The 23,546-nt window shown below is 39.2% G+C and overlaps 4 protein-coding genes across 5 annotated transcripts in view; 2 read left to right on the forward strand and 2 right to left on the reverse strand.

The window, feature by feature from the left end:
• Nucleotides 1-587: 587 nt before the first annotated feature.
• On the forward strand, nt 588-5,635 carry LOC140936539 (uncharacterized). Of its 2 annotated transcripts, none has more exons than XM_073386031.1 (5): nt 588-965; nt 1,413-1,495; nt 2,102-2,308; nt 2,816-2,974; nt 4,527-5,635. In XM_073386031.1, the coding sequence occupies exons 1-5, from the start codon at nt 701-703 to the stop codon at nt 4,791-4,793; spliced, it is 981 nt and encodes a 326-aa protein (XP_073242132.1). In that variant the 5' UTR covers nt 588-700; the 3' UTR covers nt 4,794-5,635. The 2 variants fall into 2 exon arrangements, with proteins under 2 accessions (XP_073242132.1, XP_073242131.1); XM_073386030.1 differs by having other exon boundaries at nt 589-965; nt 2,102-2,398.
• Nucleotides 5,636-9,708: 4,073 nt separating this feature from the next.
• Nucleotides 9,709-12,424, reverse strand: LOC140937570 (uncharacterized). The gene is made up of 3 exons (XM_073387125.1): nt 12,107-12,424; nt 10,914-11,058; nt 9,709-10,102 (listed from the first exon to the last, which is right to left on the reverse strand). The coding sequence occupies exons 1-3, from the start codon at nt 12,187-12,189 to the stop codon at nt 9,752-9,754; spliced, it is 579 nt and encodes a 192-aa protein (XP_073243226.1). The 5' UTR covers nt 12,190-12,424; the 3' UTR covers nt 9,709-9,751.
• Nucleotides 12,425-14,274: 1,850 nt separating this feature from the next.
• Nucleotides 14,275-21,442, forward strand: LOC140936479 (uncharacterized). The gene is made up of 7 exons (XM_073385959.1): nt 14,275-16,859; nt 17,530-17,616; nt 17,757-17,819; nt 19,066-19,140; nt 19,903-19,965; nt 20,426-20,500; nt 21,297-21,442. The coding sequence occupies exons 1-7, from the start codon at nt 14,321-14,323 to the stop codon at nt 21,332-21,334; spliced, it is 2,940 nt and encodes a 979-aa protein (XP_073242060.1). The 5' UTR covers nt 14,275-14,320; the 3' UTR covers nt 21,335-21,442.
• Nucleotides 21,443-21,564: 122 nt separating this feature from the next.
• The window catches only part of LOC140936478 (elongator complex protein 1-like), a 45,262-nt gene continuing 43,280 nt past the window's right edge, over nt 21,565-23,546 (reverse strand). Inside the window, exon 38 of the mRNA XM_073385957.1 lies at nt 21,565-22,292. Within this exon, the coding sequence (XP_073242058.1) occupies nt 22,219-22,292 (74 nt within the window). The 3' untranslated portion in view covers nt 21,565-22,218. The remainder of the gene's footprint in view (nt 22,293-23,546) is intronic.

Consider the following 23,546-nt stretch of genomic DNA (forward strand, 5'->3'; position numbering starts at 1 on the left):
TATTTGCAGCGTATTTACGTCTCAAAAGCAGTCCTCGGTGACTGCTCTATCGTTCATCTCTATCGTCTGCTGTTTAATTTGTCTCTATCTTTGGTTTTGTAAATTCATACGTACAAGTATTCCACTTTTGTATACATTTCTGGACCTTGTCATCTGGGAAATAAACAACCGGCCAAAGATCAATCTCTATTCATAGATTTTTCCAGTTCAGGGAATTTCACCTTGGACGACCTTTAATGAATTTTGTCACGCAAAATGTTTTGTAGAGTTATTGCATGATCCACACACGATACAACGTTCCTTTTCCATCATCATTATATTTTAAATGAAAGATCACCGCTGCATTGTGAAATTAAAAGATTTGTAATACCAGTTTTGGAGGTTTCGAAAGAGGAAATACTAGGGAACATTACCTGCGGTCACGTGGATATGAACTTTGTCCAACAAACACGCTGGAGGGCCCAGATTACATCATTATGCAATAGATATTACCGCATCTCTGATTGGACAGATATGCGAGCGATTTCAAACGATTTTCTAACGGCTGTTTTGATAGGATGCTTACCCGATGACCAAAGTCCGACTGTCTTCGCAATAAAAATTGCTCTCTGAACGGTACGAGTTATTCGTCGTTCGGTTGTATTTGGTTGTATACTACTTCTTTTTTGGTGAGAGTAGATCTAAACGTCGTTCGAAAGATATGACTTCTGAAATGGAGATGACGCAGGAAGCAGAGAACAAGTCGTTTGCGACCCGTGTGTGGGAACTTCCAGTGGCGATTGCCGCCGTCGAACAGCTTTCTCAAATCTACAGTTCGGTAAAGGAACGGAATGCAGTGACAAGGATGGCTTGTAATGCGGGTGAAAGTACGATCCAAATGGCTACAGCTGCTACAAAGCCTATTATCGACGCAGCAAATAATTGTTCGTTGTCGAAACCCATTGTTGGAAAAGTCGAATGTGCTGGTACGTGAAGGAAAAACGCCCGTTTTTTTTCGACAGTAAGCTTAAACTTGTCCATCGAATCATTGATCATGTACCTTTATAGCTTACGTAAGGGACCCTTGTTGGCTATCCTCTTCGCGTTTCAAGTGAGACTCTTCTGTAGTGTGTCCTAATTTTCGTTTTCATTTAACTTATTTATGAAAATCAGCACACTAGTGATAAAACTCGAAATGAAGCATAAACTTGGTCACGTCTTGACAGCCCGATTTCAGGTTGCTGTCCACTTATTAGTGAACCTTGAACTTCCTATTGATCCCTCTCAATCTCAAAGACATAAAACAATGAATAGGTTTTTTCATGAATCACTTGAATCAGTCAGTCATTGTGATAATTTTAAGGGGATTTACCCTTTTAAATTCATGTATCAAAAGTATTTATAGCTTAGAGTGAGAACCATTTTCATTACAGCTGCTACCATTGACCGTGTGGCTTCAGAGACACTGGCTAAGGTTGAAGAGAAGTGTCCCATTATTACGAAGACACCCACTGAGGTAAAAGTTGTATGTATTACCTCCCCCATCCAGTTATGTCATTAATGATTCTCTTCTTATAGTAACCTCTCTGGACACCTCTCTCTTACAGACAGTTTTCTTGGTTTTAAACTTGCCAAATTCAAATAATTCCTACCTTTTCAACATTGGACACCTCCTCCATAATGTGGACACTTGAGTCTGTCCCTGTCCACGCAAGGAAGTTTAGCCATTCATACTTGTGTTTTAGTCAATCAGAATACTTGAAGTAAATTTGATGCATTATATTGTCTGAAACTGTCCATGGCAACCTAATGGTATACCAGTTCTAATATTATTGGTTTTCTTCATGCTTGGCATCGTATATACAAGGATCAATACTTAGTTGTTGGAAATTTCTTATATTGCTATGGAGCCAGAAGATGTGCACTGCACTAAAAGATCCCAATTTGACTTGGAGGCTTATTCTTTTGTTGGCTTTATTATAACTTGCATTAAATTTGGGAGAAGTTTATTCCAAGACTGAAAATGGTGCAAAGGCCTGCATTGGTTTCACAAAAGTACATGTCATTTTGGGCCATACTTGACCTTGTTAACACGTACTGGATTTTTGTCTTGCCTCTTTAGATCAAGACTGTAGTAACCGGTACTGCCTCAGATTACTATTCCAAACTGCAAGACAGTGCAGCCGTGAAGATGATGGTTGCTAGGACAGGAGATGTGCTGTCAACGTTTGAGTTGATTGGCGAATTAACTCTGCCTACTGATGGCAAATGTGAAGAGGACATGAAGGAGCTGGAAACAGATGATGCTGATCATGAGAAAGGACACTTGGTGAGAGCCCGGAATCTGCAGAAAAAGTTGGCACGCAGGGGAAAGAGAAAGCTGATGTCGTACCAGCCCATTAAGTTCACAGTTGATACGGTATGCTGTAGATCTGGATTAGATTTAAAACAAATGGTATTGAATAACATCCGGTCAGAACTTGTCTCATAAATTTCTTCTGGATCACTATTAAAATGATATAAAGTGAGTTTAAAATGGAAAATGGTGGCAAAGGAAGTTACTACTAGTGAGTTTCGTCTAAGATTCAGTGGAAAAGGGTTGATCCAAATTTTAAAATGATCGTATTTTTTAACATAGCTATCTATGACCAAATGTACTATTTATGAGAAGTTCCTCATACCAGAACGACCATTTCAAGTATATTTGGTGATTTGTTTTCTCTTAAATTTTTGGAAGGTAGACAAAGCTTTTCATCACAGTGCCTTCATCATATTTACAATCATTCACTATCTACGTTGTCACAGTAAAGTTGATACTTTTTCTGTTTTCTTGTAGATGAGCAACTTGCAGGATAAGGTAACAGACTTGGTTGGCAAGTCATCAGGAGCAGGGAAAAAAGTCTACAATGCAACCATGTACATCCCTAGCATGGCACTTGAGCTATCTGGGAGTGTCATTGTTTCGGCCAAAGATTTTGTTTTCGCACTTCACAAGGTACTTTAATTTTGGACTGTCTGGATGATTAATATTAATACAGTGATAATAGATTGGCAGGACCAGCATAACACTAAAACACTTCAAAGGTTTTATTTTTATCTTTCCAAAATGCACGATTCTACCTCTCATGATCTGCACCCAGTGTGATGTTTTCTTTCATCATTGGTTTTATTTTAAATGAAAGATAAACACTGCATTGTGAAATAAGAAGATTTGTAATAGCAGTTTCGGAGGTTTCGAAAGGAGAAAAAATTAGGAAGGATTACCTGCGGTCACGTGGATATGAGCATTGCCCAAAAAACACTACAGAAGGCCCAGATTACATCATTATGCAGTAGATATCACTGCCTCTCTGACTGGACAGATATGTGAGTGATTTCAAACGATTTTCTAACAGCTGTTTTGATAGGATGCTCACCAGATGACCAAAGTGCGACTGTGTTCGCAAAGTCATGTAATTTGAAGTTCTTATTTTCACCTTTTCAAATTGCACGATTCTACCTTTCATTTTGTTTCGTTCTGAGCTATATTAAACCAATTAAGTCTTCAAGAATGAGAACTCATCATGCAAATTTAATGGCAAAGTACAGTTGCTCATTGCTGAGGGAGGAACTAAATTATTTAATTCAATCTGACGAAAACACCACATCAAGAAGGCCATCACCATCAAACAAAGAAAACCCTCTCTGAGTAGGGACGGGGGACTGGACCTCCAGCCATTTACAATCCTCCTCTAGGAATACGTAACAACCTTTCTGTCACGTAACCTGACATTTTACATTGCTGATGAAGTTCAAGCAAGTCAAATGAAATATCTGATTCATTTTAAATTGTTGCTCTGAGTTTTGAAATTTGCATACTGAATAAAATTAATTATTTCAGTTTACAAAGTTTATGTCAAGAAATCAAAAAGAGAGTTTTAAAACCACTATTTTGGACATGTAGTCAGTGAAAAAATAGGAAAAGGCAAGCTTTGATCTGTTTGTGTAAAACTTAACCCTCTCACAGTAGGAAAAAAATTTTCTTATCCACTTGTCCCTTGGACAAGCACTATATTAAACTTAGTTGTCTGAAACCCGAGAGCTCTTGTCTAAAAAAGCAGGCCTGGTAACTAAGCCAGGTTCTTAAGCCAAACAGAGCTAACAAATAAAGTGTGAGGTTTGCTTTTATGACTTTGCAAAATGAAGTCAATTCTTAACTATTTCTGTATTTTCTGTAATAAAAAATGTGCTTGTCCAACGGACAAGCCACGTCAAAGGTTTACATGTCCACACTAAATTTCTACCGGCTGTCTTGGACAATCCGTCATAGGTTTTGGTGAATCCTGCCTTTAATTTTGTGTAACACTAGATTTGAGGGATTTGTGTTCGCGGCGCGCAATGCATCAAGGTTGGGAATAGTCGGGAAAGATTAATCTGGTTGATACCCTGTACTTCAGCAACCGCTTCCCACTACTTCTATAGCAAACCTATAGGGACAACAAATTAGAATTAGAATTTTGATATTATGGTTTAAGGGTTAATGTGAGTAAATATTGGTTTGATCTTAGGCTCATCCCATCAAGGACATGCCTGCTACAATTGCCAACTGTGTGATGAAAGCTGTTCAACCACTCTCTGATGCAAAAGACAAACTTGTCGGCCATGTGTTTGTCCCACCCCAAGTAATGACTGAATACCTCCTTTCATCTCGCCCCATTCAGTGGATAATTCCTCACATCGTCGCCGTTGAAGACATAAACAAAATGGATATCACCATGGAAGAAATCGAAGACACGACAGAGTCAGAGGGAAACGAGAATGGAAAAGACTCATAAATTCTTACTTAAAATTTACTTCTTATTAACTTAAAATATTGAGAGTTCCAATACACAACACATTTACATGTATTTGTCTATTCCAAAATAATTAAAATGACGAAAGCAGTAATACCATTACTTTGAATAATTACTTAATAAATTTAGTTTTGGACAGGTAGATGTTTATAGTTTAAGATAGTTTCAACTAAAACTGCTTTTAACTTTGATATTACTTTTGTAAGTAGTTGTCGTCGATTAGTTTTCTAGCATTCAATAACTTGTTGTAATCACTGAAAAATGCTGTTGGAAACATTTTATCAATGATTTGTTGATTGAGAAAGTAAGCAAATCCAAGAACTTGCAAAATGTATTTGATTGGCATTTCTTGGAACAGTTCTTGAGGAACAATTTCATTAAAATCAATTTCTACCTTACGATTTTATTATGTTTAATTTTAACAGGTAGTTCAAAAAAGAATGTTAACCTTTATTGTTTTAATCAAAGTTTTCAATCTGGCATGTTACAGTAAATAAAGTTATTGTTTCAACTAGTTGATAGAAACACATTAAAATCAAAATGATGGCAACCTTAAAAATAAAGGGTTTCGTTCATTGTTTGTCTCACGATTGTCACTGAGATATTGATCATGACAGTTTGACCTTGAGACACGTTATCCACGATGAACAATATCTTTCATGACATTAACCTTAAAAACAGTGTTGAGAGAGATTAAGTTAAAGCTTGAGTTATACGATTTGTAAGTGGGGGTATTGCGTAGTGAATATATTGAAAAAATTAGAGTTATTGTCCCACCCCAGCGACATGCTGATAAACTCATAATAAAAATATAATTCACCTTCTTCCTTTGTTTCAGTTCAATTCTTTCTTATTGTTTCCGCTTGTCACGCTGACAGGCTGGTTTGCGCCAGTTTGAAGGCTTTGCAGTTGTAAAGCATTATTACCGTAACACTGTTTTCACTAGATCTTAATATTATACTTCTCTACTTCTGAGAGGAAATGCGGGGTGTGTTCAGTCGGGAAATCTGGATTAAGAATTTGTCTCAGATTTTGCATTAAACAGATTTCCCATAGAAATGGAATTAGAGGAAATCCAAGGATGGATTTTTTAGCGTTACAGATACGTTTTTGGATCATTTCAAAATCAAATCCACATTTCCCAATCCTTGGTTCATTTCTCTGCTTCCCAGATACATAAATAGAAAGTTACTAAGTTGGGATCGCGAAAATTACATATTTGCCCAAAAGTGACTAAGATGGGGTCTATAACTGGCCACAGAATAGACTATAAAGTGGTAGGGGTTCTGAGAGGCCAGCGGCACATACCCAGCAAAAATTAACCCAAGTACCCCCTCCCCCGAAAAAACTACCACAACTTCGTTTCTTTTTTCGCTTTGTTAAGAAATGATGAGAACAGCAAGTGAATGTAACGAAAGTTAGTTTTTTAAAGATCAAAGATGTCCTTAAAGTCAGTTATGCATCAGTCAATTCCACCTGCGCCCAGCCCCCCCCGGGCAACTGAGGGGCATTTGCCCGCCTTGTCAGTCCCGGGGGTGGGGCATTTGCAAATGTTGCACTGCCCGGGGGCCGGGCATTTGCCAACCCCCGGGCCAATCCCGAGCATTTGACACGCACGCGGTTTCCTATCAGAATATAAGGTTTTACTGGAAGAAAAGCAGAATGGCTCATTTGTCAAGGACAGAAATAAATTGTAGAGGGTTGTAAAGGCATGTTCTCGATTTTAAATGTATGTATGCATTTCTTCATTGCTTATCAAGCCAGAATTACGTAGCGAAATTCGAGCTATCGATGTGAATCAACGTTTTTTGGTTATTGAATCAAATTTCTGTTGATATTATTTGAAGAACATCCTTTCATATTTATAAAACTATTCATAACATATAACTTTACAGCGCTCTATTAATTTTAATTTCAATAATTTGATACCAATACTAAAACCATATTAAAACTGGTGCAAGTCGTCGCGGAGTGAAGTCTTAATTAGAATCCTCGCGCTATTACAAAGGAAGACGTTAATTAAACCAAAAAAATCGCACATTAAAATGCTTAAAACGGCACTATTTGACTGTGAGATCAATGAAAAATGTTACAGTGTTGACGGAAGACGGGGCATTTGCCCTCTTTTTTTGTCCCCACCCCGGGGAATTTGACAGCTCAAGAGTCCCAACCCCCGGGAATTTGCCATCCAAGGCAAAAAGAATGCTAATGCCCGGGGGTCAGCCCGGGGGGGGGGCCTGGGCGCAGGTGGAATTGACTGATGCATTACATAAACACTATACCAAAGATGATAGAATAACCGCCGTGTTACAGTGACTTTGTTACCTCTGCGCCCTGCTTCCCTGACGCATAAAAAGCGCAAAAGACGCAAAACAATAGCCTGAAATTCATCCGATTGCTTCGAGTCGTTTTCTCCTCTGAGGGAGTAATAACGACTCGAAGTAATCGGATGAAATTCAGGCTAGCAACACAATTCATTACATGTGTCCTGTGGGGGACGCAAAGATTGTTTGATCGACCTGAAGATGCTTTTCTAGAATATTCTGTTCGTATAATTTCCGTGGCTGTTCTTGCGGCTGTTGTTTAACTAGGTATATTTCTTTTTCTTTGTTGTGCTTTAGGACAAAAGGAGATTTTTATTCCAGTAAACTGTAATAAAGAGTTTTTGAGTCTGTCTTCAGATTAATTGTCTGCATGGTTACATATTATACATAAACTGATAAAGGCCTAGACCGCGAGCCGTCGTCCTTTGTTCCTCAGAGCCACGCGGGGCGCGCGAAAAGTTAAAATTATGCAAATTACTGGCAAAAAAGGAAATTAATTATCGCGTTATCGCCCCGGGGGAGGGGGGGGGGGAGGGGAGGGACTCCGCATATGAAAGGGGTGGGAATGCTCGTCGTCTCGCTTAGGGGTGTAAATTTCGGATTTTGGTCTCACTTAGGGTGTTCTGGGCAAAACGCCATCATAATTTATTTAGCCATGAAGGTCTTGTTTAGGGTTGCACGCGAAAAAATATAAAAATATGTATTTGATATGTATATTTTTAATTCGTTTTATTTATCCCATTCACATAATCCAAGTTTTCTCATTTGTCTGTGTTTTAACATGGTCTCTTTTAGGGGTCAAAAAAAGCTTGGGCCACGCCCAGATCGGTCTCCTTTAGGGGCTTAATTCAAAATTTCCGACTAGCATCCCCACCCCTTTCATATGCTGAGTCCCCCCTCCGGGGTTATCACATTTTACCGTGATGCAAAAGAAAAATAAGACACTGCTCACAGTCTAATAAAGGCCCCAAAAAATTCAGTTTAGGACTCATGGGTTTTTGAACTGGGACTCAATGGTTCTGGACTAGGACTCATGATTTTTTACATGATGAGCCCCAGGACTCGCCATAACTATTTGTAACAAAATCACTGGTGTTACTGAAAGTGTGGCACTGATTGAAGTGTGCTGCTTTGTTTAGGTAGGTACCCTTCAAGTTGGTGACAATGTTGCATTGTTTTGCAATATACCGTAAAATTCCGAAAATAAGCCCCTCCAAGAATATAAGCCCCCAAACCGGTAACTCTAAAAACGCTCTGTTAAATCGCCCCTCCAAATATAACCACCCACCCCCCACCCCCCCGCCCGGGTGCTTGTACTTGGAAAATTGCCCTCAAATACAAAGTAAAACAGAGCAAAAGCAGTACATTTACTTTCAACTATAAGGCTAGCCCAATCGATTTTGAAACGCAATTTTCCTCCGTAGATAAGCCCCTCCGAAAATAAGCCCCTCAAAAAAGGCCTTTGAAAACTATATGCCTGTGGGCTTATTTTTGGAATTTTATGGTAGCTGAGTAAACAGTTCCCTCCTTGAGCAAACCTTTGCACATGTCATGCATAGACATACTGTCAGCTGATTCTACTCAGCACTGTTAAATGTTTGAGAGATAAAGGCATAAAATAAATTGCATACTGGAAATTATATGTAAACATTTTAAAAATGGCATTATCAACAAAAAAGACAAAAAACTTTTTTGAAAGGTTGTGTTTCAGTCTACTCCTAAAGGCCACAGTTTATCTTCTAAAGTACACAGTATGCAAACCACTGTAAAAGCTCCACAGTCTGTTGGTTCACATTCAGATCCACTGTTTTTCATTGCCATAAGTCTTTAGTAATAGGGCATAGTACATTTCAAGATCCAAATTGGCAGATGGATACTATGGGTAGAACTTCATCATAAAATTCTTTAAATCTTTCTTTCATATCATGATCGATTTGTTCAATTTCCTTGACAGTCTATTTACTCTTTTTAGCCTGCGTATCTGGCGAAGCAGGGAGGCGCTGTTAAGTAGTTTTTTAGCAGTGGAGATGCAAGAAGATTGGGAGCAAGTAAAATTGTTTTCTTTGACGCTCTCTTAGGTGACAGCCAGGCTTTCAACAAAGTACCTGGGACATAGCAATCCTTCCAGCTACACAGACTGCAGACTAAAGGACGGTACACACTACCTGACAAGTTGCAGCAACAAGACGTGGCGACAGATCACTCCGTGTGTACAGGTCCTACAACTAGTTGCAGCAACATGTTGCGGCAACACATCGCAGCAATAAGTCGCTTCGTGCGTACTGGAGAAATTTTGTGAAAGTCCTTGTCTCTACAACAGAATTTTGTCACTGCGAAAAGTCGCACAAATTGTCTGATTTGATTTTTTGATGTTGCTGTGACAAAGTTCTGTTGCAGACGACAAAGATTTTCACAAAAATTCTCCAGTACATACAAAGCAATTTGTCCCTACGACATGTCGTCATGACAACAAGTTGCTGCAACTTGTCACCTAGTGTGTACTGACCTTAACTCCTTTAGGCATTATATATTAATTTATCTAATTTTATTGTGAGCAAGTCACAATTATGTATTATAGCTTCTCCTTTTCAATAATGAGCATGGCTATGAAGCCTTTCATGGGGCCTTCTTACCATACTTTAGTTCTTGAGTTGCCGTCATTAGTTTGTGCAATGAAGCATCTGAGCGCCACCGTAATATAGGTAGAAGGTCACATCTGACCATTAAAGTCAACATGAAGTGAAACTGGGCAAGAAAAAACTCATTTGCGAGATCCAAGACTTGAAACAATGCACTGTCTTCTTTCGCAGGCAGACGCTGTGGAATTCCTCCTTCAAAAATTAAGTGACTCAAAAGCTGAATACCAAGGCATAAGGCAATAATAAAGAAGGCTTGGAATGTTGTTGTTTCGGTGTACACTATTAATACATAGTAAGCCATAGTACTATACAAAACGGTGTAGACAAACTGTAAAAGATGAAAAGATGGAAAGGTATGATTCAATAAAGAATGAGCAGAGTCTATTTCATACAAAGTCTTATTGTTAAAGGTACAGAATACAGTCAAACCTCCACTAATGGCCATCTATCTACAACAGCCAATAATTTTTGTCCCAGCAGACAGTCTATACATCGGCTCTAGTTTAAACCTCATGGCCACCTCTCTACAATGGTCACTAATTTTTGTCCCAGCAGACAGTCTATACATTGGCTCTAGTTTAAACCTCATGGCCACCTCTCTACAATGGTCACTAATTTTTGTCCCAGCAGACAGTCTATACATTGGCTCTAGTTTAAACCTCTCTATAATGGTCACCTCTCTACAATGGTCACTAATTTTTGTCCCAGCAGACAGTCCATGCATTAGCTCTTGTTTAAACCTCTCTATAATGTCAGACCACCTCTATACAATGGCCAACGGCCACTAAAGTGTGTCCCCAACTGCCAAAATAGCCTCTTGATAGCAGCCAGTTTTGTAAACGACTGATGAAAAAGTCAAGAATGGTCATGAAACTTGACCCGAATAGCATATTGATGATTTAAGATTGCGACAATCGTATATGTACTTTGATTGTGTTCCATTTATGCTGCTACAGTAAGTATAACTCATCTAAGATACTTATAGCAAATGTTGTGAACCTTGCTTGTTTTGTCAAATTTTAATTCAAAACATTATTCAAGTTTTTTTGTGTATTTTATCTGGAACAGGCTACAGGAGACCTGGGTACTAGTAAGATTAACATAATCTTAGCCTGTCCACAAAAAAGGACCCCACTTACCCCAATGGGTGGCTCTTGTACGATACACAGAAGGCTCTTTAACAAAATCAACAGTAGCTGCAGTGAAAGGGGTAAAAAGTTTCGGCCAATGCAGAGCGTGGCCCATGCTATTGGCCATGATGTTGCAACATGAGTGGCAACATTCCTAATAGAAAAAAAAATCATAAAATAAATAATTAAATAATATTTATTGCTCCAATCAGCTAAACTTCTGGCTACCCAGGATATTAAGATACCTCTTTGGATGCCAGATCCTATTAACATCCACATGGGAGGTGATGGCCATATACCAAAATAATCCTTTGGGGATTGAAATCTTTTCATAACCAAAAAAATTTCTTTCACTCCAAGAAATTTTCATATGACGAAGCATCACTGTGAATACTTTCTAAACTGGTATTCCAAGGCTGTCACTAAGGACTTAGAGCTGGGGATTTCCACCTGCTACCATAAGCATGACTACTTTCACTCTCCACTTTCGGAATCCCCATAATACACTCTGTATGCCCCCCAAATTTTGCATAAACTACTGTTTTCAAGTGCTTCTGGGCTGGAGGACTGCATAATTATTGGGACATTCCATCTTTTATCTGAACCCCCCGATGGAAGTCATGATTTGATAGGTTTGCGATTCCTACAGGTCGCTTATCTCGCCACACAGTATGGAGGGCAGGGTTCCGACAGGCCCTTAACACTTAGATTGTGATTCCTACAAGTCCCAGATCTCACAATTCCCACAGGCCAGACAGGCCTTGTAGTAATCTGAGAATCTGACACCTAATTCCGAAACCCTTTATTGTAGTTAAAATGCCAGATTCCAACAGGGTTCTTCTGGATATTATTTAATTATTCCCTTCATGGGGGGTGGGGGGGGGGGGTGGATAACAAAATGGAATGTCCCATTCACAAGAGCATTTGAAAACAATAATAATTATTGTTACATGTAAGCACGATTTGGGGGGCAAAGGGAGTGTCTATGGGAGATCCGAAAACAGTTAATAGGAACCTGGAAAGGAAAATAAAACCAACAGAACTCCCTGTCTGTTCGAAAACAAATCGTAATCAACTTTTCCATACTATGCTACAGCTGTTAACACGCATAGGTTTATGTAGACGAACACTGATCATAACCAAGGTTGAGTCCCAAAGTGAAGGAGACCAAAGACGGCAATGAGAGGCTCTTGAATACTTACCAGAACTTTTTGTGCGTAAAACGCTTGACAGCGGTTTGCATTGAGCTGTCAATAAAGTAAGAAAACCCCAGATTCAAAGACATCTTAGTGAGGAATGATGATCGCCACCAAAAATTGTGAAAATATTACACGCAAGTCAAGTCGGGTTGTGACGAAAAGTCACGCAATATTCGCCACTAAAACTGATCACGCCTCTCTAAACAGCATTCTCTGCCAACTTTCAGCAGCACAGTCCACTAACTGAGACTCGTAGGTCATAACTTGATAGAGAATTTTACGAAATTTGGAAGAATGTTGGACGCCCGAATAAAGGAAACAGAGGGCTTTTGTTCGCCCCAGTCTTCCTTGATGAGTGGTCACCAAGCCATTCAAAGGGAAGGATGTTCGGCCGACTCTCCAGTTTGTAGAAGAAAATCCCCTCTGGTCAAGATTGTAAACAGGTATGCAAGAGGCTTTCATCGATATAAATACTGTTTTCCATTTGTTTCCTTTTTCTAAATAAAGATTGTTTCAAAAGCGGGAGTTTTTCGAAGTTTAGAGCACAAGACTCAACCCATCAATAAAGCTTATTTTTTTTTGTCATATAATTTTTTTTGTAAGCTTTATTGAGCGTTTCTTGATAAAACACGAATAGCGTCAAGTCTAATTGCGACTCAATCGAACTACTTCAAATAAGCTTACTTTACTCTTACGTCTTTTGGTTATTCTGGCCAAAAAAAATTGGAAATATAACTCAAATTAAGTTTTTTAATAATTTGATTCGGCCATTTTGCACGATGGCGTCATTTTAGTACTAAGACCAGAATCCTTTTTGTTATTCCTTTCTTATTTTAAGGGAGGTTTAAAGAAAGAAGAAGGCAAATCCCTGGAGGATTGGGCTATTGCATTTAATATCCGTCCCCCCCCTGCCCGGTTGAGGACTGACCTTTTCTCCTTACCCCTGAAATTGCATTCACCCCTGAAGACTTCCATAAAATATGGGTTTACCCCTGAAGAATATGGGTCCCGAAGAATTTCATGAAAATTAAAGGTTCACCCTCAAAGAATTCCATATTTTTTTATTCTACCCCTAAATAAATCCTCAATTTTTATAACTTACCCCTGGAGAGGAGAGGGGGATAGTCATATTAAATGCAATAGCTCATTCTGGTCGTAGTAGTAAATGACGTCATCATGCACATGACCTGTTAGTGATAGTAAGCTCTGTAACCTGTTGTGAAGTTCAATAGTTTACTATTTTGTTGTAAAATGACCAAAAAGGTCGTACTTTAGTGTAATGAAAGAGAATAAGAATGTTGTATAATCATAGCTTAAACTTTAATTTTTGTATTCTCCACTTCTCAATTATTGGCAGGAGAATTTTGTCTACTGGATTTTCCTTTTTTGGGGAGGTTACAGATGTACTAGATGTACTCACAAGACAACCTGGCCTCAGATGTTCAAAGGGGTGATGGACAAAACATTGACCCCAGCCAGTCCGAACTACCCCAATGGAATACCCATATCAGAGTTGATATTAGGGGTGGGGGGTAATTCAAAAAGGAGTCTCCAGATTTTGAATCTCCAGAGGTTGCCATCTCTGCAAATGATGGATAGGGCTCTTCATATGATAAAATCTCCAGTGCAAAGGAATTGGTTTTCCAACTCTCCCAGATGTGCCACAAATCTCCTAGTCTCCCATATCCCTTGGTCTCTAAAAATCCAGTGTAAGGATAAAATTGACTTTTCAGCTGTGCTTAAGTTTAGAATGTAGACCAAATTCTCCCCAACATTAAAAAATGTTTTAGTTTTTAAAGTTCATATAATTATGGTTTTGTTGTAAAATGTTTTGTTTTGTAAAATGTCAGCTGTTTCCTCACTGGCTAGGTTTGCAATAGTTAAATTCAGGGGACTATGATAAAACTATCAGTTGAAAACGCAAAGTGGACTAGTTCGTTAGCTAGGACCTGGCTTCTTTAGTTTGCAGTTTGAATGTTGTTTATTTTGGGCCCACAAGTTACTGCCCGAAGGACTTTTGAGAAACAGGTTGCTAGACCTTAAATTTGTGTTTGTTTTTCCATCAGAATGCACCAGAGATAATATGTTTTGTGAACCTTGATGATAAAGCAGCAGTTCAAGTGGCATATTAAATGAAGGGCAACAGGCATTGATTGAAGTTCAAGTGGCATGTTAAGACCTGAGCCACACTCGACAGAAAATTTTAAACACAGCTGGATGGCAGAGGATCCTCTCACGATTATTCCAGCTGATATGAGTGAGTTATCAAGCACTTCAGTTGATGGATCTGAACATTTTTACAACAGAGATAAAATTGTCAAAGCAAGTGTGTGCATAAATGATGGTGAGACATCACCAGTCTTGAGTGTACAGCAGTTTTATCAGAATGGCCATAATATAATCATTTTTTCGGACTTATGCCAAGTGGTTTTAAAGACTTGGGGGTCATACAACAATTTATATAACATGTTGAAAAAACATGGAATCGGGACATGCCGATTTGATCACTTACAGCTTAGATGGCTGAAGAATTCTGGATTTGTTAATCTCCAAGTTAAAAATTGTTCATTTATTATCGAGAAAGATTTCTATCAAATACTTCACAAATATGATGAGGAGAACAACACTGATCGTGCAAAAAGAATTCAGCTGTCAAGTCCAATTACGATGGATAATCTTAGCAAAACAAACACACAGTCTCAGGGTGGGAAAAAGTACTGTAACAATGATATTTTGGCTGTTGGTAGAAAGACCTCAAGTCAAATCTGTGGATCTTCAATTCAGAACACATACACATATCTCTCTACGAATCAAGATCAAGATTTCGTAACCTTGTCTGAAGCTTATAGATTATTTGAAACCAAGTTCAGAAGGCCAGACCTTTTAAACCTGGTGTTACACAATCTAAAGATAAATGTATGTAAGTTAACAGCAAATGAAATGGCAAGGGTTGATACTAATGCTGGAGTCATGTGTAATGATGACACTTTAAGAGAACTGTATATAACTAGAGAAGATTTTGAGCACGTCTTACAGTACACCTCAGCTTTTCTTGATACAAGTCCAGCCACTGTTTCATCTGGTCATTTGGAAGCATTCAGTAATTCTATGGCCAAGAAAGGGAACAACACAGAGGCACACAACTCAGCTGGATTAGTATCTAGTTCCTCTTCAACAACCTCTGAAACACCTATGTTGTCTGACACTGGAAACTTCTTAGAATCAGAAACAGCAAAAGAAAGCAACAGTGTCCCTAGCTGTGTAATTAGAACTTGTCTGGTGGAGGGCGAAGTTGTTGTGTGTGTTCCTGATCTGCGCAAAGTCGTTATTGATCTGTATGGTCAAAGCGTCCAAGTTGGCAGCTTAATGCATCGGCTTGGAATTCCAACACACCGTTTCTCAAGCATGATCTTGAAGCATCTCAAAGGTCACAACATCTTGAGTTCAAGAGCAACCCTTTGTACTTACATCACAAAGGCAGATGCTGAAAGACTGCTCAAGATGTACCACATGTGTAATCGTTCCGAGAACCAAAGCGAAGATCCACCAAGAATTGAGTGGAGTGAGCCGATCATTCTTGCAAATGACTTCAATGCAACCCATGGAGACCACCTAGCATCACCACAGCTGCAGCAGTGTGTTCAAGCTGAATTAAAGGTTCCCTTGTTTATCATAAACCAGCAAGTGGTTGTTGCTATGCCAGATGTTCATAGAGCTGTTCAATTGCTGAATGGTAACAGTGTGCAGTTACGTTACAATCTTGACAAGCTAGGAATTGTCAAACACAAATACTCCTACTCTGATGTACTTCATCTGAAAGTTTTAGGTCACATTAACAGGCCAAGTGTGTGCACATACATCACTAGAGCAGACTTTGATGTCCTTCTACAGTTTTACACAACTTCTGCAAATGAACACAAATTGAAGTTAATTGAATTACAGGAGCCAGTAGTGGTAGAGAGAATGGAGAGCAATTCTGACAGCACTTTTAGTGCTGGGGCTGGTGAAGAAGTTGAAGATGAGGATGAAACTAATAAGGATCAGGTTGATGAATATTCTATATCTGATCTTTACAAAGTATTTGTGGGTGATGACCTAGATTCCACTCAGAGCAGCCAAAATAATACTGATGATAATCTACAAGAGCAAATTTCTCAATGCAGGTCACCACCAACAAGTGTCAGCATCTTGCCTTCTTCACAACTCAATATTGTTAATCCTGACTCGGATAATGAAGCTGTCGGTGATGAATGTCAAGAAAGTACAATGACTTACAAAATAGTTTCCCCAAGTCTTTCAGATGCTGGCTCATTTTCCATAGCAGAGCTGGTCACTCATCCCAGTACAGCTGTTTCAAGCCATGTATCTTCTGTGTCACCTCAGCCTAGTGGGACACCTGATGGAGGTCATGTCTGTGTCAAAGCAGTGGAAGGTGAAGAACACAGCAAAAATATTAGCCCTCCAGCGACAGGTGTCTTTCTTGTTGGGATCAGACCCACTGTTGACAGTCCAAAGGGTGTGTCCAAGGAGATCCATTCTATTACTGGAACCCATGTTGTTCATCCTTCACCTTCTCTTAGCACAATTCTTCCTGCTTTTGGTTTGCGTGATGCACACTTAGGTGTCATCACACATCATGGCATCACAGAGCGTGTTCCATCCATTCCAACAGATTATAACATCCATTCAACATGTGCCACAACTGCTAGCAGATATGGGGTGATGCCTTCAGTTGGTTTGAGTCCTACAAGCTGTGGTAAGATATTAGTCTATAATCTTGACTTGGTTGTTTGATATCATTCTTGATCCTTAAAATCTACTTCTTTGGTAAACACCCAGGAAAACAACAATATACATTAGGCAAGAGCCTAGTCCCCTACACAGCCATTTGTTGTGTTGCCATGCAACACCCCTCCCCAAGGATCATTCCAAGGGGCACTGCGGGACAAAAAAAAAAGTATGCTTGGGAGACTAGCTACAGCCAAGTGAGGTTCCACTTAAGCAAACTAGCAATCAGCTCTATATCATGATCAGTGTGCACGCACTGAACTAAACCTGCATGCCCTTACTCCTTTAAGAGAGTTAATGCACATTTATGAAATACTGGAAAGCCAAAATTGGTCATGGATGGATGGTATTCATGCTGCTTCTTTGAACAAGTCCCTTGCAATTTGCCAATCATAAGTGGAAACAACAAGGTAGACAAGCACCAATTCATTTTTGTATTATAGGTTATTGATCATGTCATAATAATTTCCTTTTTATGGAATCAGTGATTTTACTGCCCAAGCAGACCTACCATAGGAGAAAAAAGTTACTTGCTTGGATGTAAGCATCTAATTTTTCCTGAAAAATATTAATACCATGTCATCAGAGGTAGTGAGGGAAAAGGAAGTTATCATTTTTTAAATGACTTTTTTTAACAGGTCACTGTCATCAAAGCAGCAAAAGACCAACTGAAGATTTAGTGAGTCATCCAAGAGTGTTTGAACAACCAGCCAAAAAATATAGAGGTATATTTTGCATGGGTTGTTTTCATTGTTAACGTATTTAAAATCAATGTGTTTGGGCTATTAGCCCCTGATATGTACCCTGCAGACTGGATACAATACATTATTTGATCTCGACAAGTCTCTGATTTCCTTTATTTCAGTGAGTGATGAAGATTTATTAAAGACCCTTCAGCGTAAAGAAACTGAAATGAAAATTTTACATGGTGAGAGAAGTAGTTTTCATGAATTGCTTCTACAGTTGATCCTTCATTAAGCTCCTTCTATGAAGTGTATGGCCACCCTCTATTAATGAGTGGACAGTAATCAAAGTCCCAAAATAATATTGTCACAAAGACTATATCATTGTAAATGAAACCTCTATTGAGTGGCCACTTCCATCAAGTGCCCGTGCCACATTTTGGCCATGCTGACAAGAGTTCTCTTGGCACCTCTAACTAGGGACCAACCATTTGACTTTTGAGGGGGGCGGATCATGGTATGGGCGATTTCAGAAAAAAATATCCTGCAGACTGATTTTTTCAAGGGGAAAAAATCTTGCAGGGAAATACCTGGGGAAAAAATATCTTGCACTGAAAAAAGTAACTCTCATGGCATATAGCAACAGGGTTTGTACAGATCTTTGGATCCAAAATTCAAGACTTTTTCCATACTTTCTTCCAAAACAACAATTTCTTTTTCCAGACCCAAGGTTATCAAATAGGTGATCTATAGAGACCTTAAAAAAAGCAGGAACAAAGCTTTTTTCATCATGCACTGCAAACAAACAGGCAAGATTGAATAAGATATCCAAAACTAACAAATATCACTTCTAAAGCACTTGTTGTAGCTTTGAAAAGTTAGTGCTGTAACAGTGGTGATGATAGTGATAATGCTGGTGATGATGACAGTTCAGTTTATTCACACCTGTATACAATATTGACACTGTATATAGTAACGTAGGAATAAAATAACAAATTAGAGAGAAAAAGAAAAGAAATACATTAATGACTTTGGTAGAAGTGTGCGGTGGTTAGAGGAGCTTAGCTTTTGAGCTAACCACTGCGGACAACTATGGTAATGGTCATAGTAACAGTGGTGATGATAGTGATAATGCTGGTGATGACGACAGTTCAGTTCAGTTTAGTTTATTCACACCTGTTTATAATATTGACACTGTATATAGTAACGTGGGAATAAAATAACAAATTAGAGAGAAAAAGAAAAAAAAGACATTAATGACTTTGGTAGAAGTGTGCGGTGGTGAGAGGAGCTTAGCTTTTGAGCTAGCCACTGCAGACAACTATGGTAATGGTCATAGTAACAGTGGTGATGATAGTGTTGAAAATGAAGTGATGTTAATGATTATTGCAATGAAAACATTGAGGATGGTGATGTTGAGGATGAAATCTGTCTTAAATTAACATGGAGTCGCACGTTGAAAAAAAAAACTGTGTATTGACTTGCATTTAGATGCATATCAAGGGCAAATAAAACAGGAAAGAGAAAACAGACTTGTGATGCAACAAGAGTTGGACCGGTTAAAGGGTATGTTACTTATTACCTTAGACTCTTGTCATGGGCATTCAAGCCTTAAATGACAAAGGTACCCTCCTTTTCATGGTATCAGGATGAATATAGAGAAGCTTCAGCATCTGAGTATCAGAAACTACTGTTCTGAGCCTTCTTTTTGTGTGGTGGTGAGCTTCCAGGTCTTAATCCACTCTATACACTAACTTGATGAATTCGTGTAATCACAATATTGTTGTAATTTGAATTACTGACTTAACTTTGCACATAACCCCAAAAAGGAAGGAGATATATGGGTGTGGCCATGTATGTGTGGCACCTAGTTTATTTGCTTTGGTTGGGGGTGGGGGTAATTTGGTTGGTACCATCCGTCACATTTAACCCGTCAATTGCACACTTGATCATTCTTCTTGCAGCAATCATAGAGCATTTAACTGCTGAAGCTGTCTCTGCATAATCACAGTAGTGCTTGTAGTGGAGAGCCAATTTTAACCCTTTGAATCCTCAGATCAAAATTTAAATTCTCATTTGTTGCCCCTATTAATTTCCTACAGAAGTAGTTGGGAGAAGTTTTAATCTCAAGCAAATTCATCTTGTGTGATCATGTCCGTAATTCTCATGACCACTCTGTTTTACAAAGCATTGATATAACAAGGAGAAATTTGATGCTGATCACTCTTAGGGCTTAAGGGTTAAGATTTCATAAATAACATACTTGTGGTGATCAACAAATAACTGTCGTAACGCTCAAGGTTTATGGGAAGGTGCATTGTTTTGCAGATTCTAATACAGCGCTTTTAAAGAACATCGAAAGAAAAGAGTTGGAAATGCAGATTTTGCACGGTAACCCATCTTTTCAACTATCTTTTTCCTGATGATAGTAAAGCTATGTTTTCTTTCTAAAACTCAAAGTGTAACGGCCATCCTATCTCCCGATTCTAACCTTGATTTGCAAGTGTGGCCTACAATAACTTGAGTTTCTTGGAGCTATAAAAACACACAGAAATAATCATGTAAATTTGCACTACCCAACCCCCCACCTACCCTAACTTGAATGGGGGCTAACTAGAAAACCAAGCAGAATTTTTCTTCCTAGCTCGCACCTTTCATTTCCTTTATTAGTTTCGTACTTAGATGAAATATCATTAAGAGCTCAATAAAGAATTGTCTTCATTCTTTTGAATCAAACTAAGTTGAACTGACAACACTTAAACCAGGATTTCACATTGAAGTCCTCTCGTTTCCTTTATCGTCTTGTTACCACCAATACCAACAAACACTCATATCATCCGCATGTTTTCAGATTCATACAAGCTGCAGATGGACTCAGAACGAAAGAGGCGCGAGGAGCTAGAGAATGAAGTATTTCATTTAAGAGGTGAGTACAATGTTCCTATGACGTGCTACGAAATGAAAGCAAGACCAATGTTTCAACTAGAGTATTCAAAACTCATTTGCTAGTTTTTTACGAATGCGTTATGAAAACTCACAAAGATGCTTAATCAAGAAAAACATGATGGAGTTCGGTCGTTTCGATCCAAAGTCGTTTCGATACAAGTCGATTCGATCCACGTAGATCTTAGAATGGATCGAATCGGCCTGTTGATGGATTGAAACTACTTCAGTTTGTATCGAATCGACTTGTATTAAAACGACTTTGGATGGAAACGACCGAACTCCATCAAGAAAACCGGAAATCTCCAGCCACTTTTACCGCGCCCAGGGATAGGTTTTTAACAATTTCAGCCAGCTTGAAGTCGTCACTCAGCCTTCCACGCAGGCGTTTTCACGCCAAGGGGAGTCGTATTTAGACAGGAAATACGACCCACTCCCCAAAAAACGCCTGCGTGGGTAGCCTGGGAATACAGCCGTCTCTCCTCGCTCCTCGCCACTAAGGACGTTTCGCTACTGCATGGGAGGTTATGAAGTTAGGAGCCACGGTTTATTCATGTTCCTTCAGCTCAGTAACAGGCGTTTCATGGGTGTGGGCTCTACCATGGCCGAAAGCTTCACCTACTAGAACCCGACATTGTTCAACCTAGTAATTAAATCTGTCGCTGGTGCTCTTCACTTTTCTCCCCACTGTCGCCAGCAGAGTTCATTATTACAACCAATCAATCAGTAGCGTTGAAGTTGTGAGTAGTTACCAACTTGTATTGATTTTTTTTTTGCAGCTAAACTTGGAGTCAGTGTGAAACAAGAACCTTCATAGCAATGAAGAATCCTTGGATCGATAGGTCATAAAGTCATGAAGTCCCTGATTTCTTTCAACTCAAAAGGGGTTCGAGGATTGGTTGTGTAAGAACATGCCGCATGCGGTGGTAGGATTGGAATTTGCGTATCCAAGAAACCACCCACAGACAGACGTTCGTCACATTTTCCACTGGTAAATGAAAGAGGCCACAATGAAGGAAGACCGCAGAGTATTAACCAACGCCGATATCGAATTTAAAAAGATTGTTGGAAAATATTTATTAGAGATTGAATTTCTTTTCAGAAACTTGATCAGTGACAACCCGAGGCTGATTTCAATTGTTTCAAGGGATTAATTTCTAAAGAGCTCATCGTGCCGCTCGGTGGGAAAGCTTTTTAAGATAAATATGGCATCTGCAAGCCGCGAGCGTTTACAGAGTTTAACGTTCTTAGAGTTAGAATAAATCGCTCTGACAAAAGGGCGCTCGGAACGTCGACTTGTTGTGACCAATCCTGAATCAGTTGACTTCTACCATTTCCACTTCCATTTCTATTCATGAGGTTTTAAGTTTGTTGTAATATACACTGATAGGGCAAACGAAAACATGGCGTTGATCTTTTTCTTTCTTGAAATTGTGTGTGCACTCTGGCTTGTTTCCTATATTGTAGTGCTATTCCTTCATTGATCGTTATTTGCTGAAATATTTGGGCCATTAGAGCGGTTTTGGTTTCGGCTTGGCATATTCCCTGTTAAGGGAACGAGAATAAGTGGGCGTCCTAAAGCAAAGCTTCGGTAGACTGCCATCTGTCTCTTTACTCGTTGGATTTGAGCAGTCCATCAGAGAGAGGGGGAGAGAGTTTCGCAGAGTATCTCATTAACTTGCGTCCATGACGATTATAATGCTATGACTGGAGTTGCTCTAATTTCCAGCACGTGGGTATTTTGACAACCGGTGGTTTCGGCATCTGAGGTTCATCTACAGGATTTAAAAATTATCCAATGTCAACTTGGATAATCGTCTCAGTCTCTTTATCTCTGCAATGCCCATTGCCTTAGTAGATAGCTTTAGCAACGACAGCGACGACGGCAACGAGCACGGCAAAAAAGCAACAGCTGCGTCCACACGAATCCGATATTATTGAACCGGATATCATTTGACATGAATCGACCTTACGCCCACGTGAAACCAGTAAATCCGCTTACCGCTTTCCGGAGTGGTTTAAACCCCCGGTCACACGAATCCGGTTAAAAAGAAAAGTGCTTTAGAAAATGTCCGGATTTGTGTGGACCGGCGGGCTTTAGATAAGAAAAACAAAACTTTGCACTTGCACGCTTTTTTGTACCCCCATTACTGAACACACACGACAACGATTTTTGGCACGTGCAGAGTTGTTGTTTTGCTTATTAACCCTACTGCTTTGTTGATTTTCTCGTTGCCGTCGCCTTCTTCGTTACTTAAGCTCCTTGATAACTTTTTATAAGCTGATGGGGAAGAACCTGCCACCTAGAAATGACTCAGGCCTGGTTCAGACGCTGAACTTTTCATGAGCCGAACCTAATTCGAATTAAGGCCGACCCAAATAATTTAGACCGGCCTAATTCCCTTGAATTGATTCAAACGCCGATCTTTAAGTCCAGCGGAACTAAATTCAAAGGCCGAAAATGCTCATTTCGGTTAAACCGCTTGCAAGATACGTTATAATGATTTATGCATTAGGCACATGAAAAGGTCGGCGTCTGAATCAAAGCAGTTCCAAAGTCGTTCTAAAGTCGACATTCCCGGCCAGGCTAGGCGGGAGGAACGGCTGAGTCGTTCCAAATTGAAATACACTCTTTTTTTATATAAGAATGTTGTTTTTTCGGCCGAGGCTGAATATTCTTATTTTTTTGCCGATTTTAGGCTGAAAATATTCTTGTATTATTCTTAAATTATAGCTTATGACATTTCCGTTTTAGAATATATTGGGGGTATCAAGTATAGTTAGTGCAGGTTTTTGCGCCTTGTTGGCAAGTTTTGCCGTTCAGAGGATGGAATAAGTTGAAAACATAATTGTGTGGTATTTACAGTTTTTGAACACACAAAATTACATCCTTTTCAAAACCTCAGCCTGGGGTTTATTCTTAAAATATTCTTAAAATTTCGCAAATTTCAGCCTCGATATTCTTATAAAATATATTCTTATAGAAAAAAAAGAGTGTAGTCGTTCCTAGTCCTGCCTAGTTGATTCAG

The sequence above is a fragment of the Porites lutea genome, chromosome 5, assembly GCF_958299795.1.
Source record: "Porites lutea chromosome 5, jaPorLute2.1, whole genome shotgun sequence".
Classification (NCBI taxonomy): Eukaryota; Metazoa; Cnidaria; class Anthozoa; order Scleractinia; family Poritidae; genus Porites; species Porites lutea.

Excerpts from the sequence above, each read along its gene's own strand:
- LOC140936479 (XM_073385959.1), top strand. The coding sequence starts at position 14,321 with ATGGCAGAGGATCCTCTCACGATTATTCCAGCTGATATGAGTGAGTTA. Across the intron at positions 17,617-17,756 it reads ACCAGCCAAAAAATATAGAG|TGAGTGATGAAGATTTATTA; the intron begins GTATATTTTGCA and ends CCTTTATTTCAG. Across the intron at positions 17,820-19,065 it reads TGAAATGAAAATTTTACATG|ATGCATATCAAGGGCAAATA; the intron begins GTGAGAGAAGTA and ends ACTTGCATTTAG.
- LOC140937570 (XM_073387125.1), bottom strand. The coding sequence starts at position 12,189 with ATGTCTTTGAATCTGGGGTTTTCTTACTTTATTGACAGCTCAATGCAA. Across the intron at positions 11,059-12,106 it reads TTTACGCACAAAAAGTTCTG|GAATGTTGCCACTCATGTTG; the intron begins GTAAGTATTCAA and ends TTTTTCTATTAG. Across the intron at positions 10,103-10,913 it reads TACAAGAGCCACCCATTGGG|TTTGTCTACACCGTTTTGTA; the intron begins GTAAGTGGGGTC and ends CATCTTTTACAG.
- LOC140936539 (XM_073386030.1), top strand. The coding sequence starts at position 701 with ATGACTTCTGAAATGGAGATGACGCAGGAAGCAGAGAACAAGTCGTTT. Across the intron at positions 966-1,412 it reads TGGAAAAGTCGAATGTGCTG|CTGCTACCATTGACCGTGTG; the intron begins GTACGTGAAGGA and ends TTTTCATTACAG. Across the intron at positions 1,496-2,101 it reads TTACGAAGACACCCACTGAG|ATCAAGACTGTAGTAACCGG; the intron begins GTAAAAGTTGTA and ends TTGCCTCTTTAG.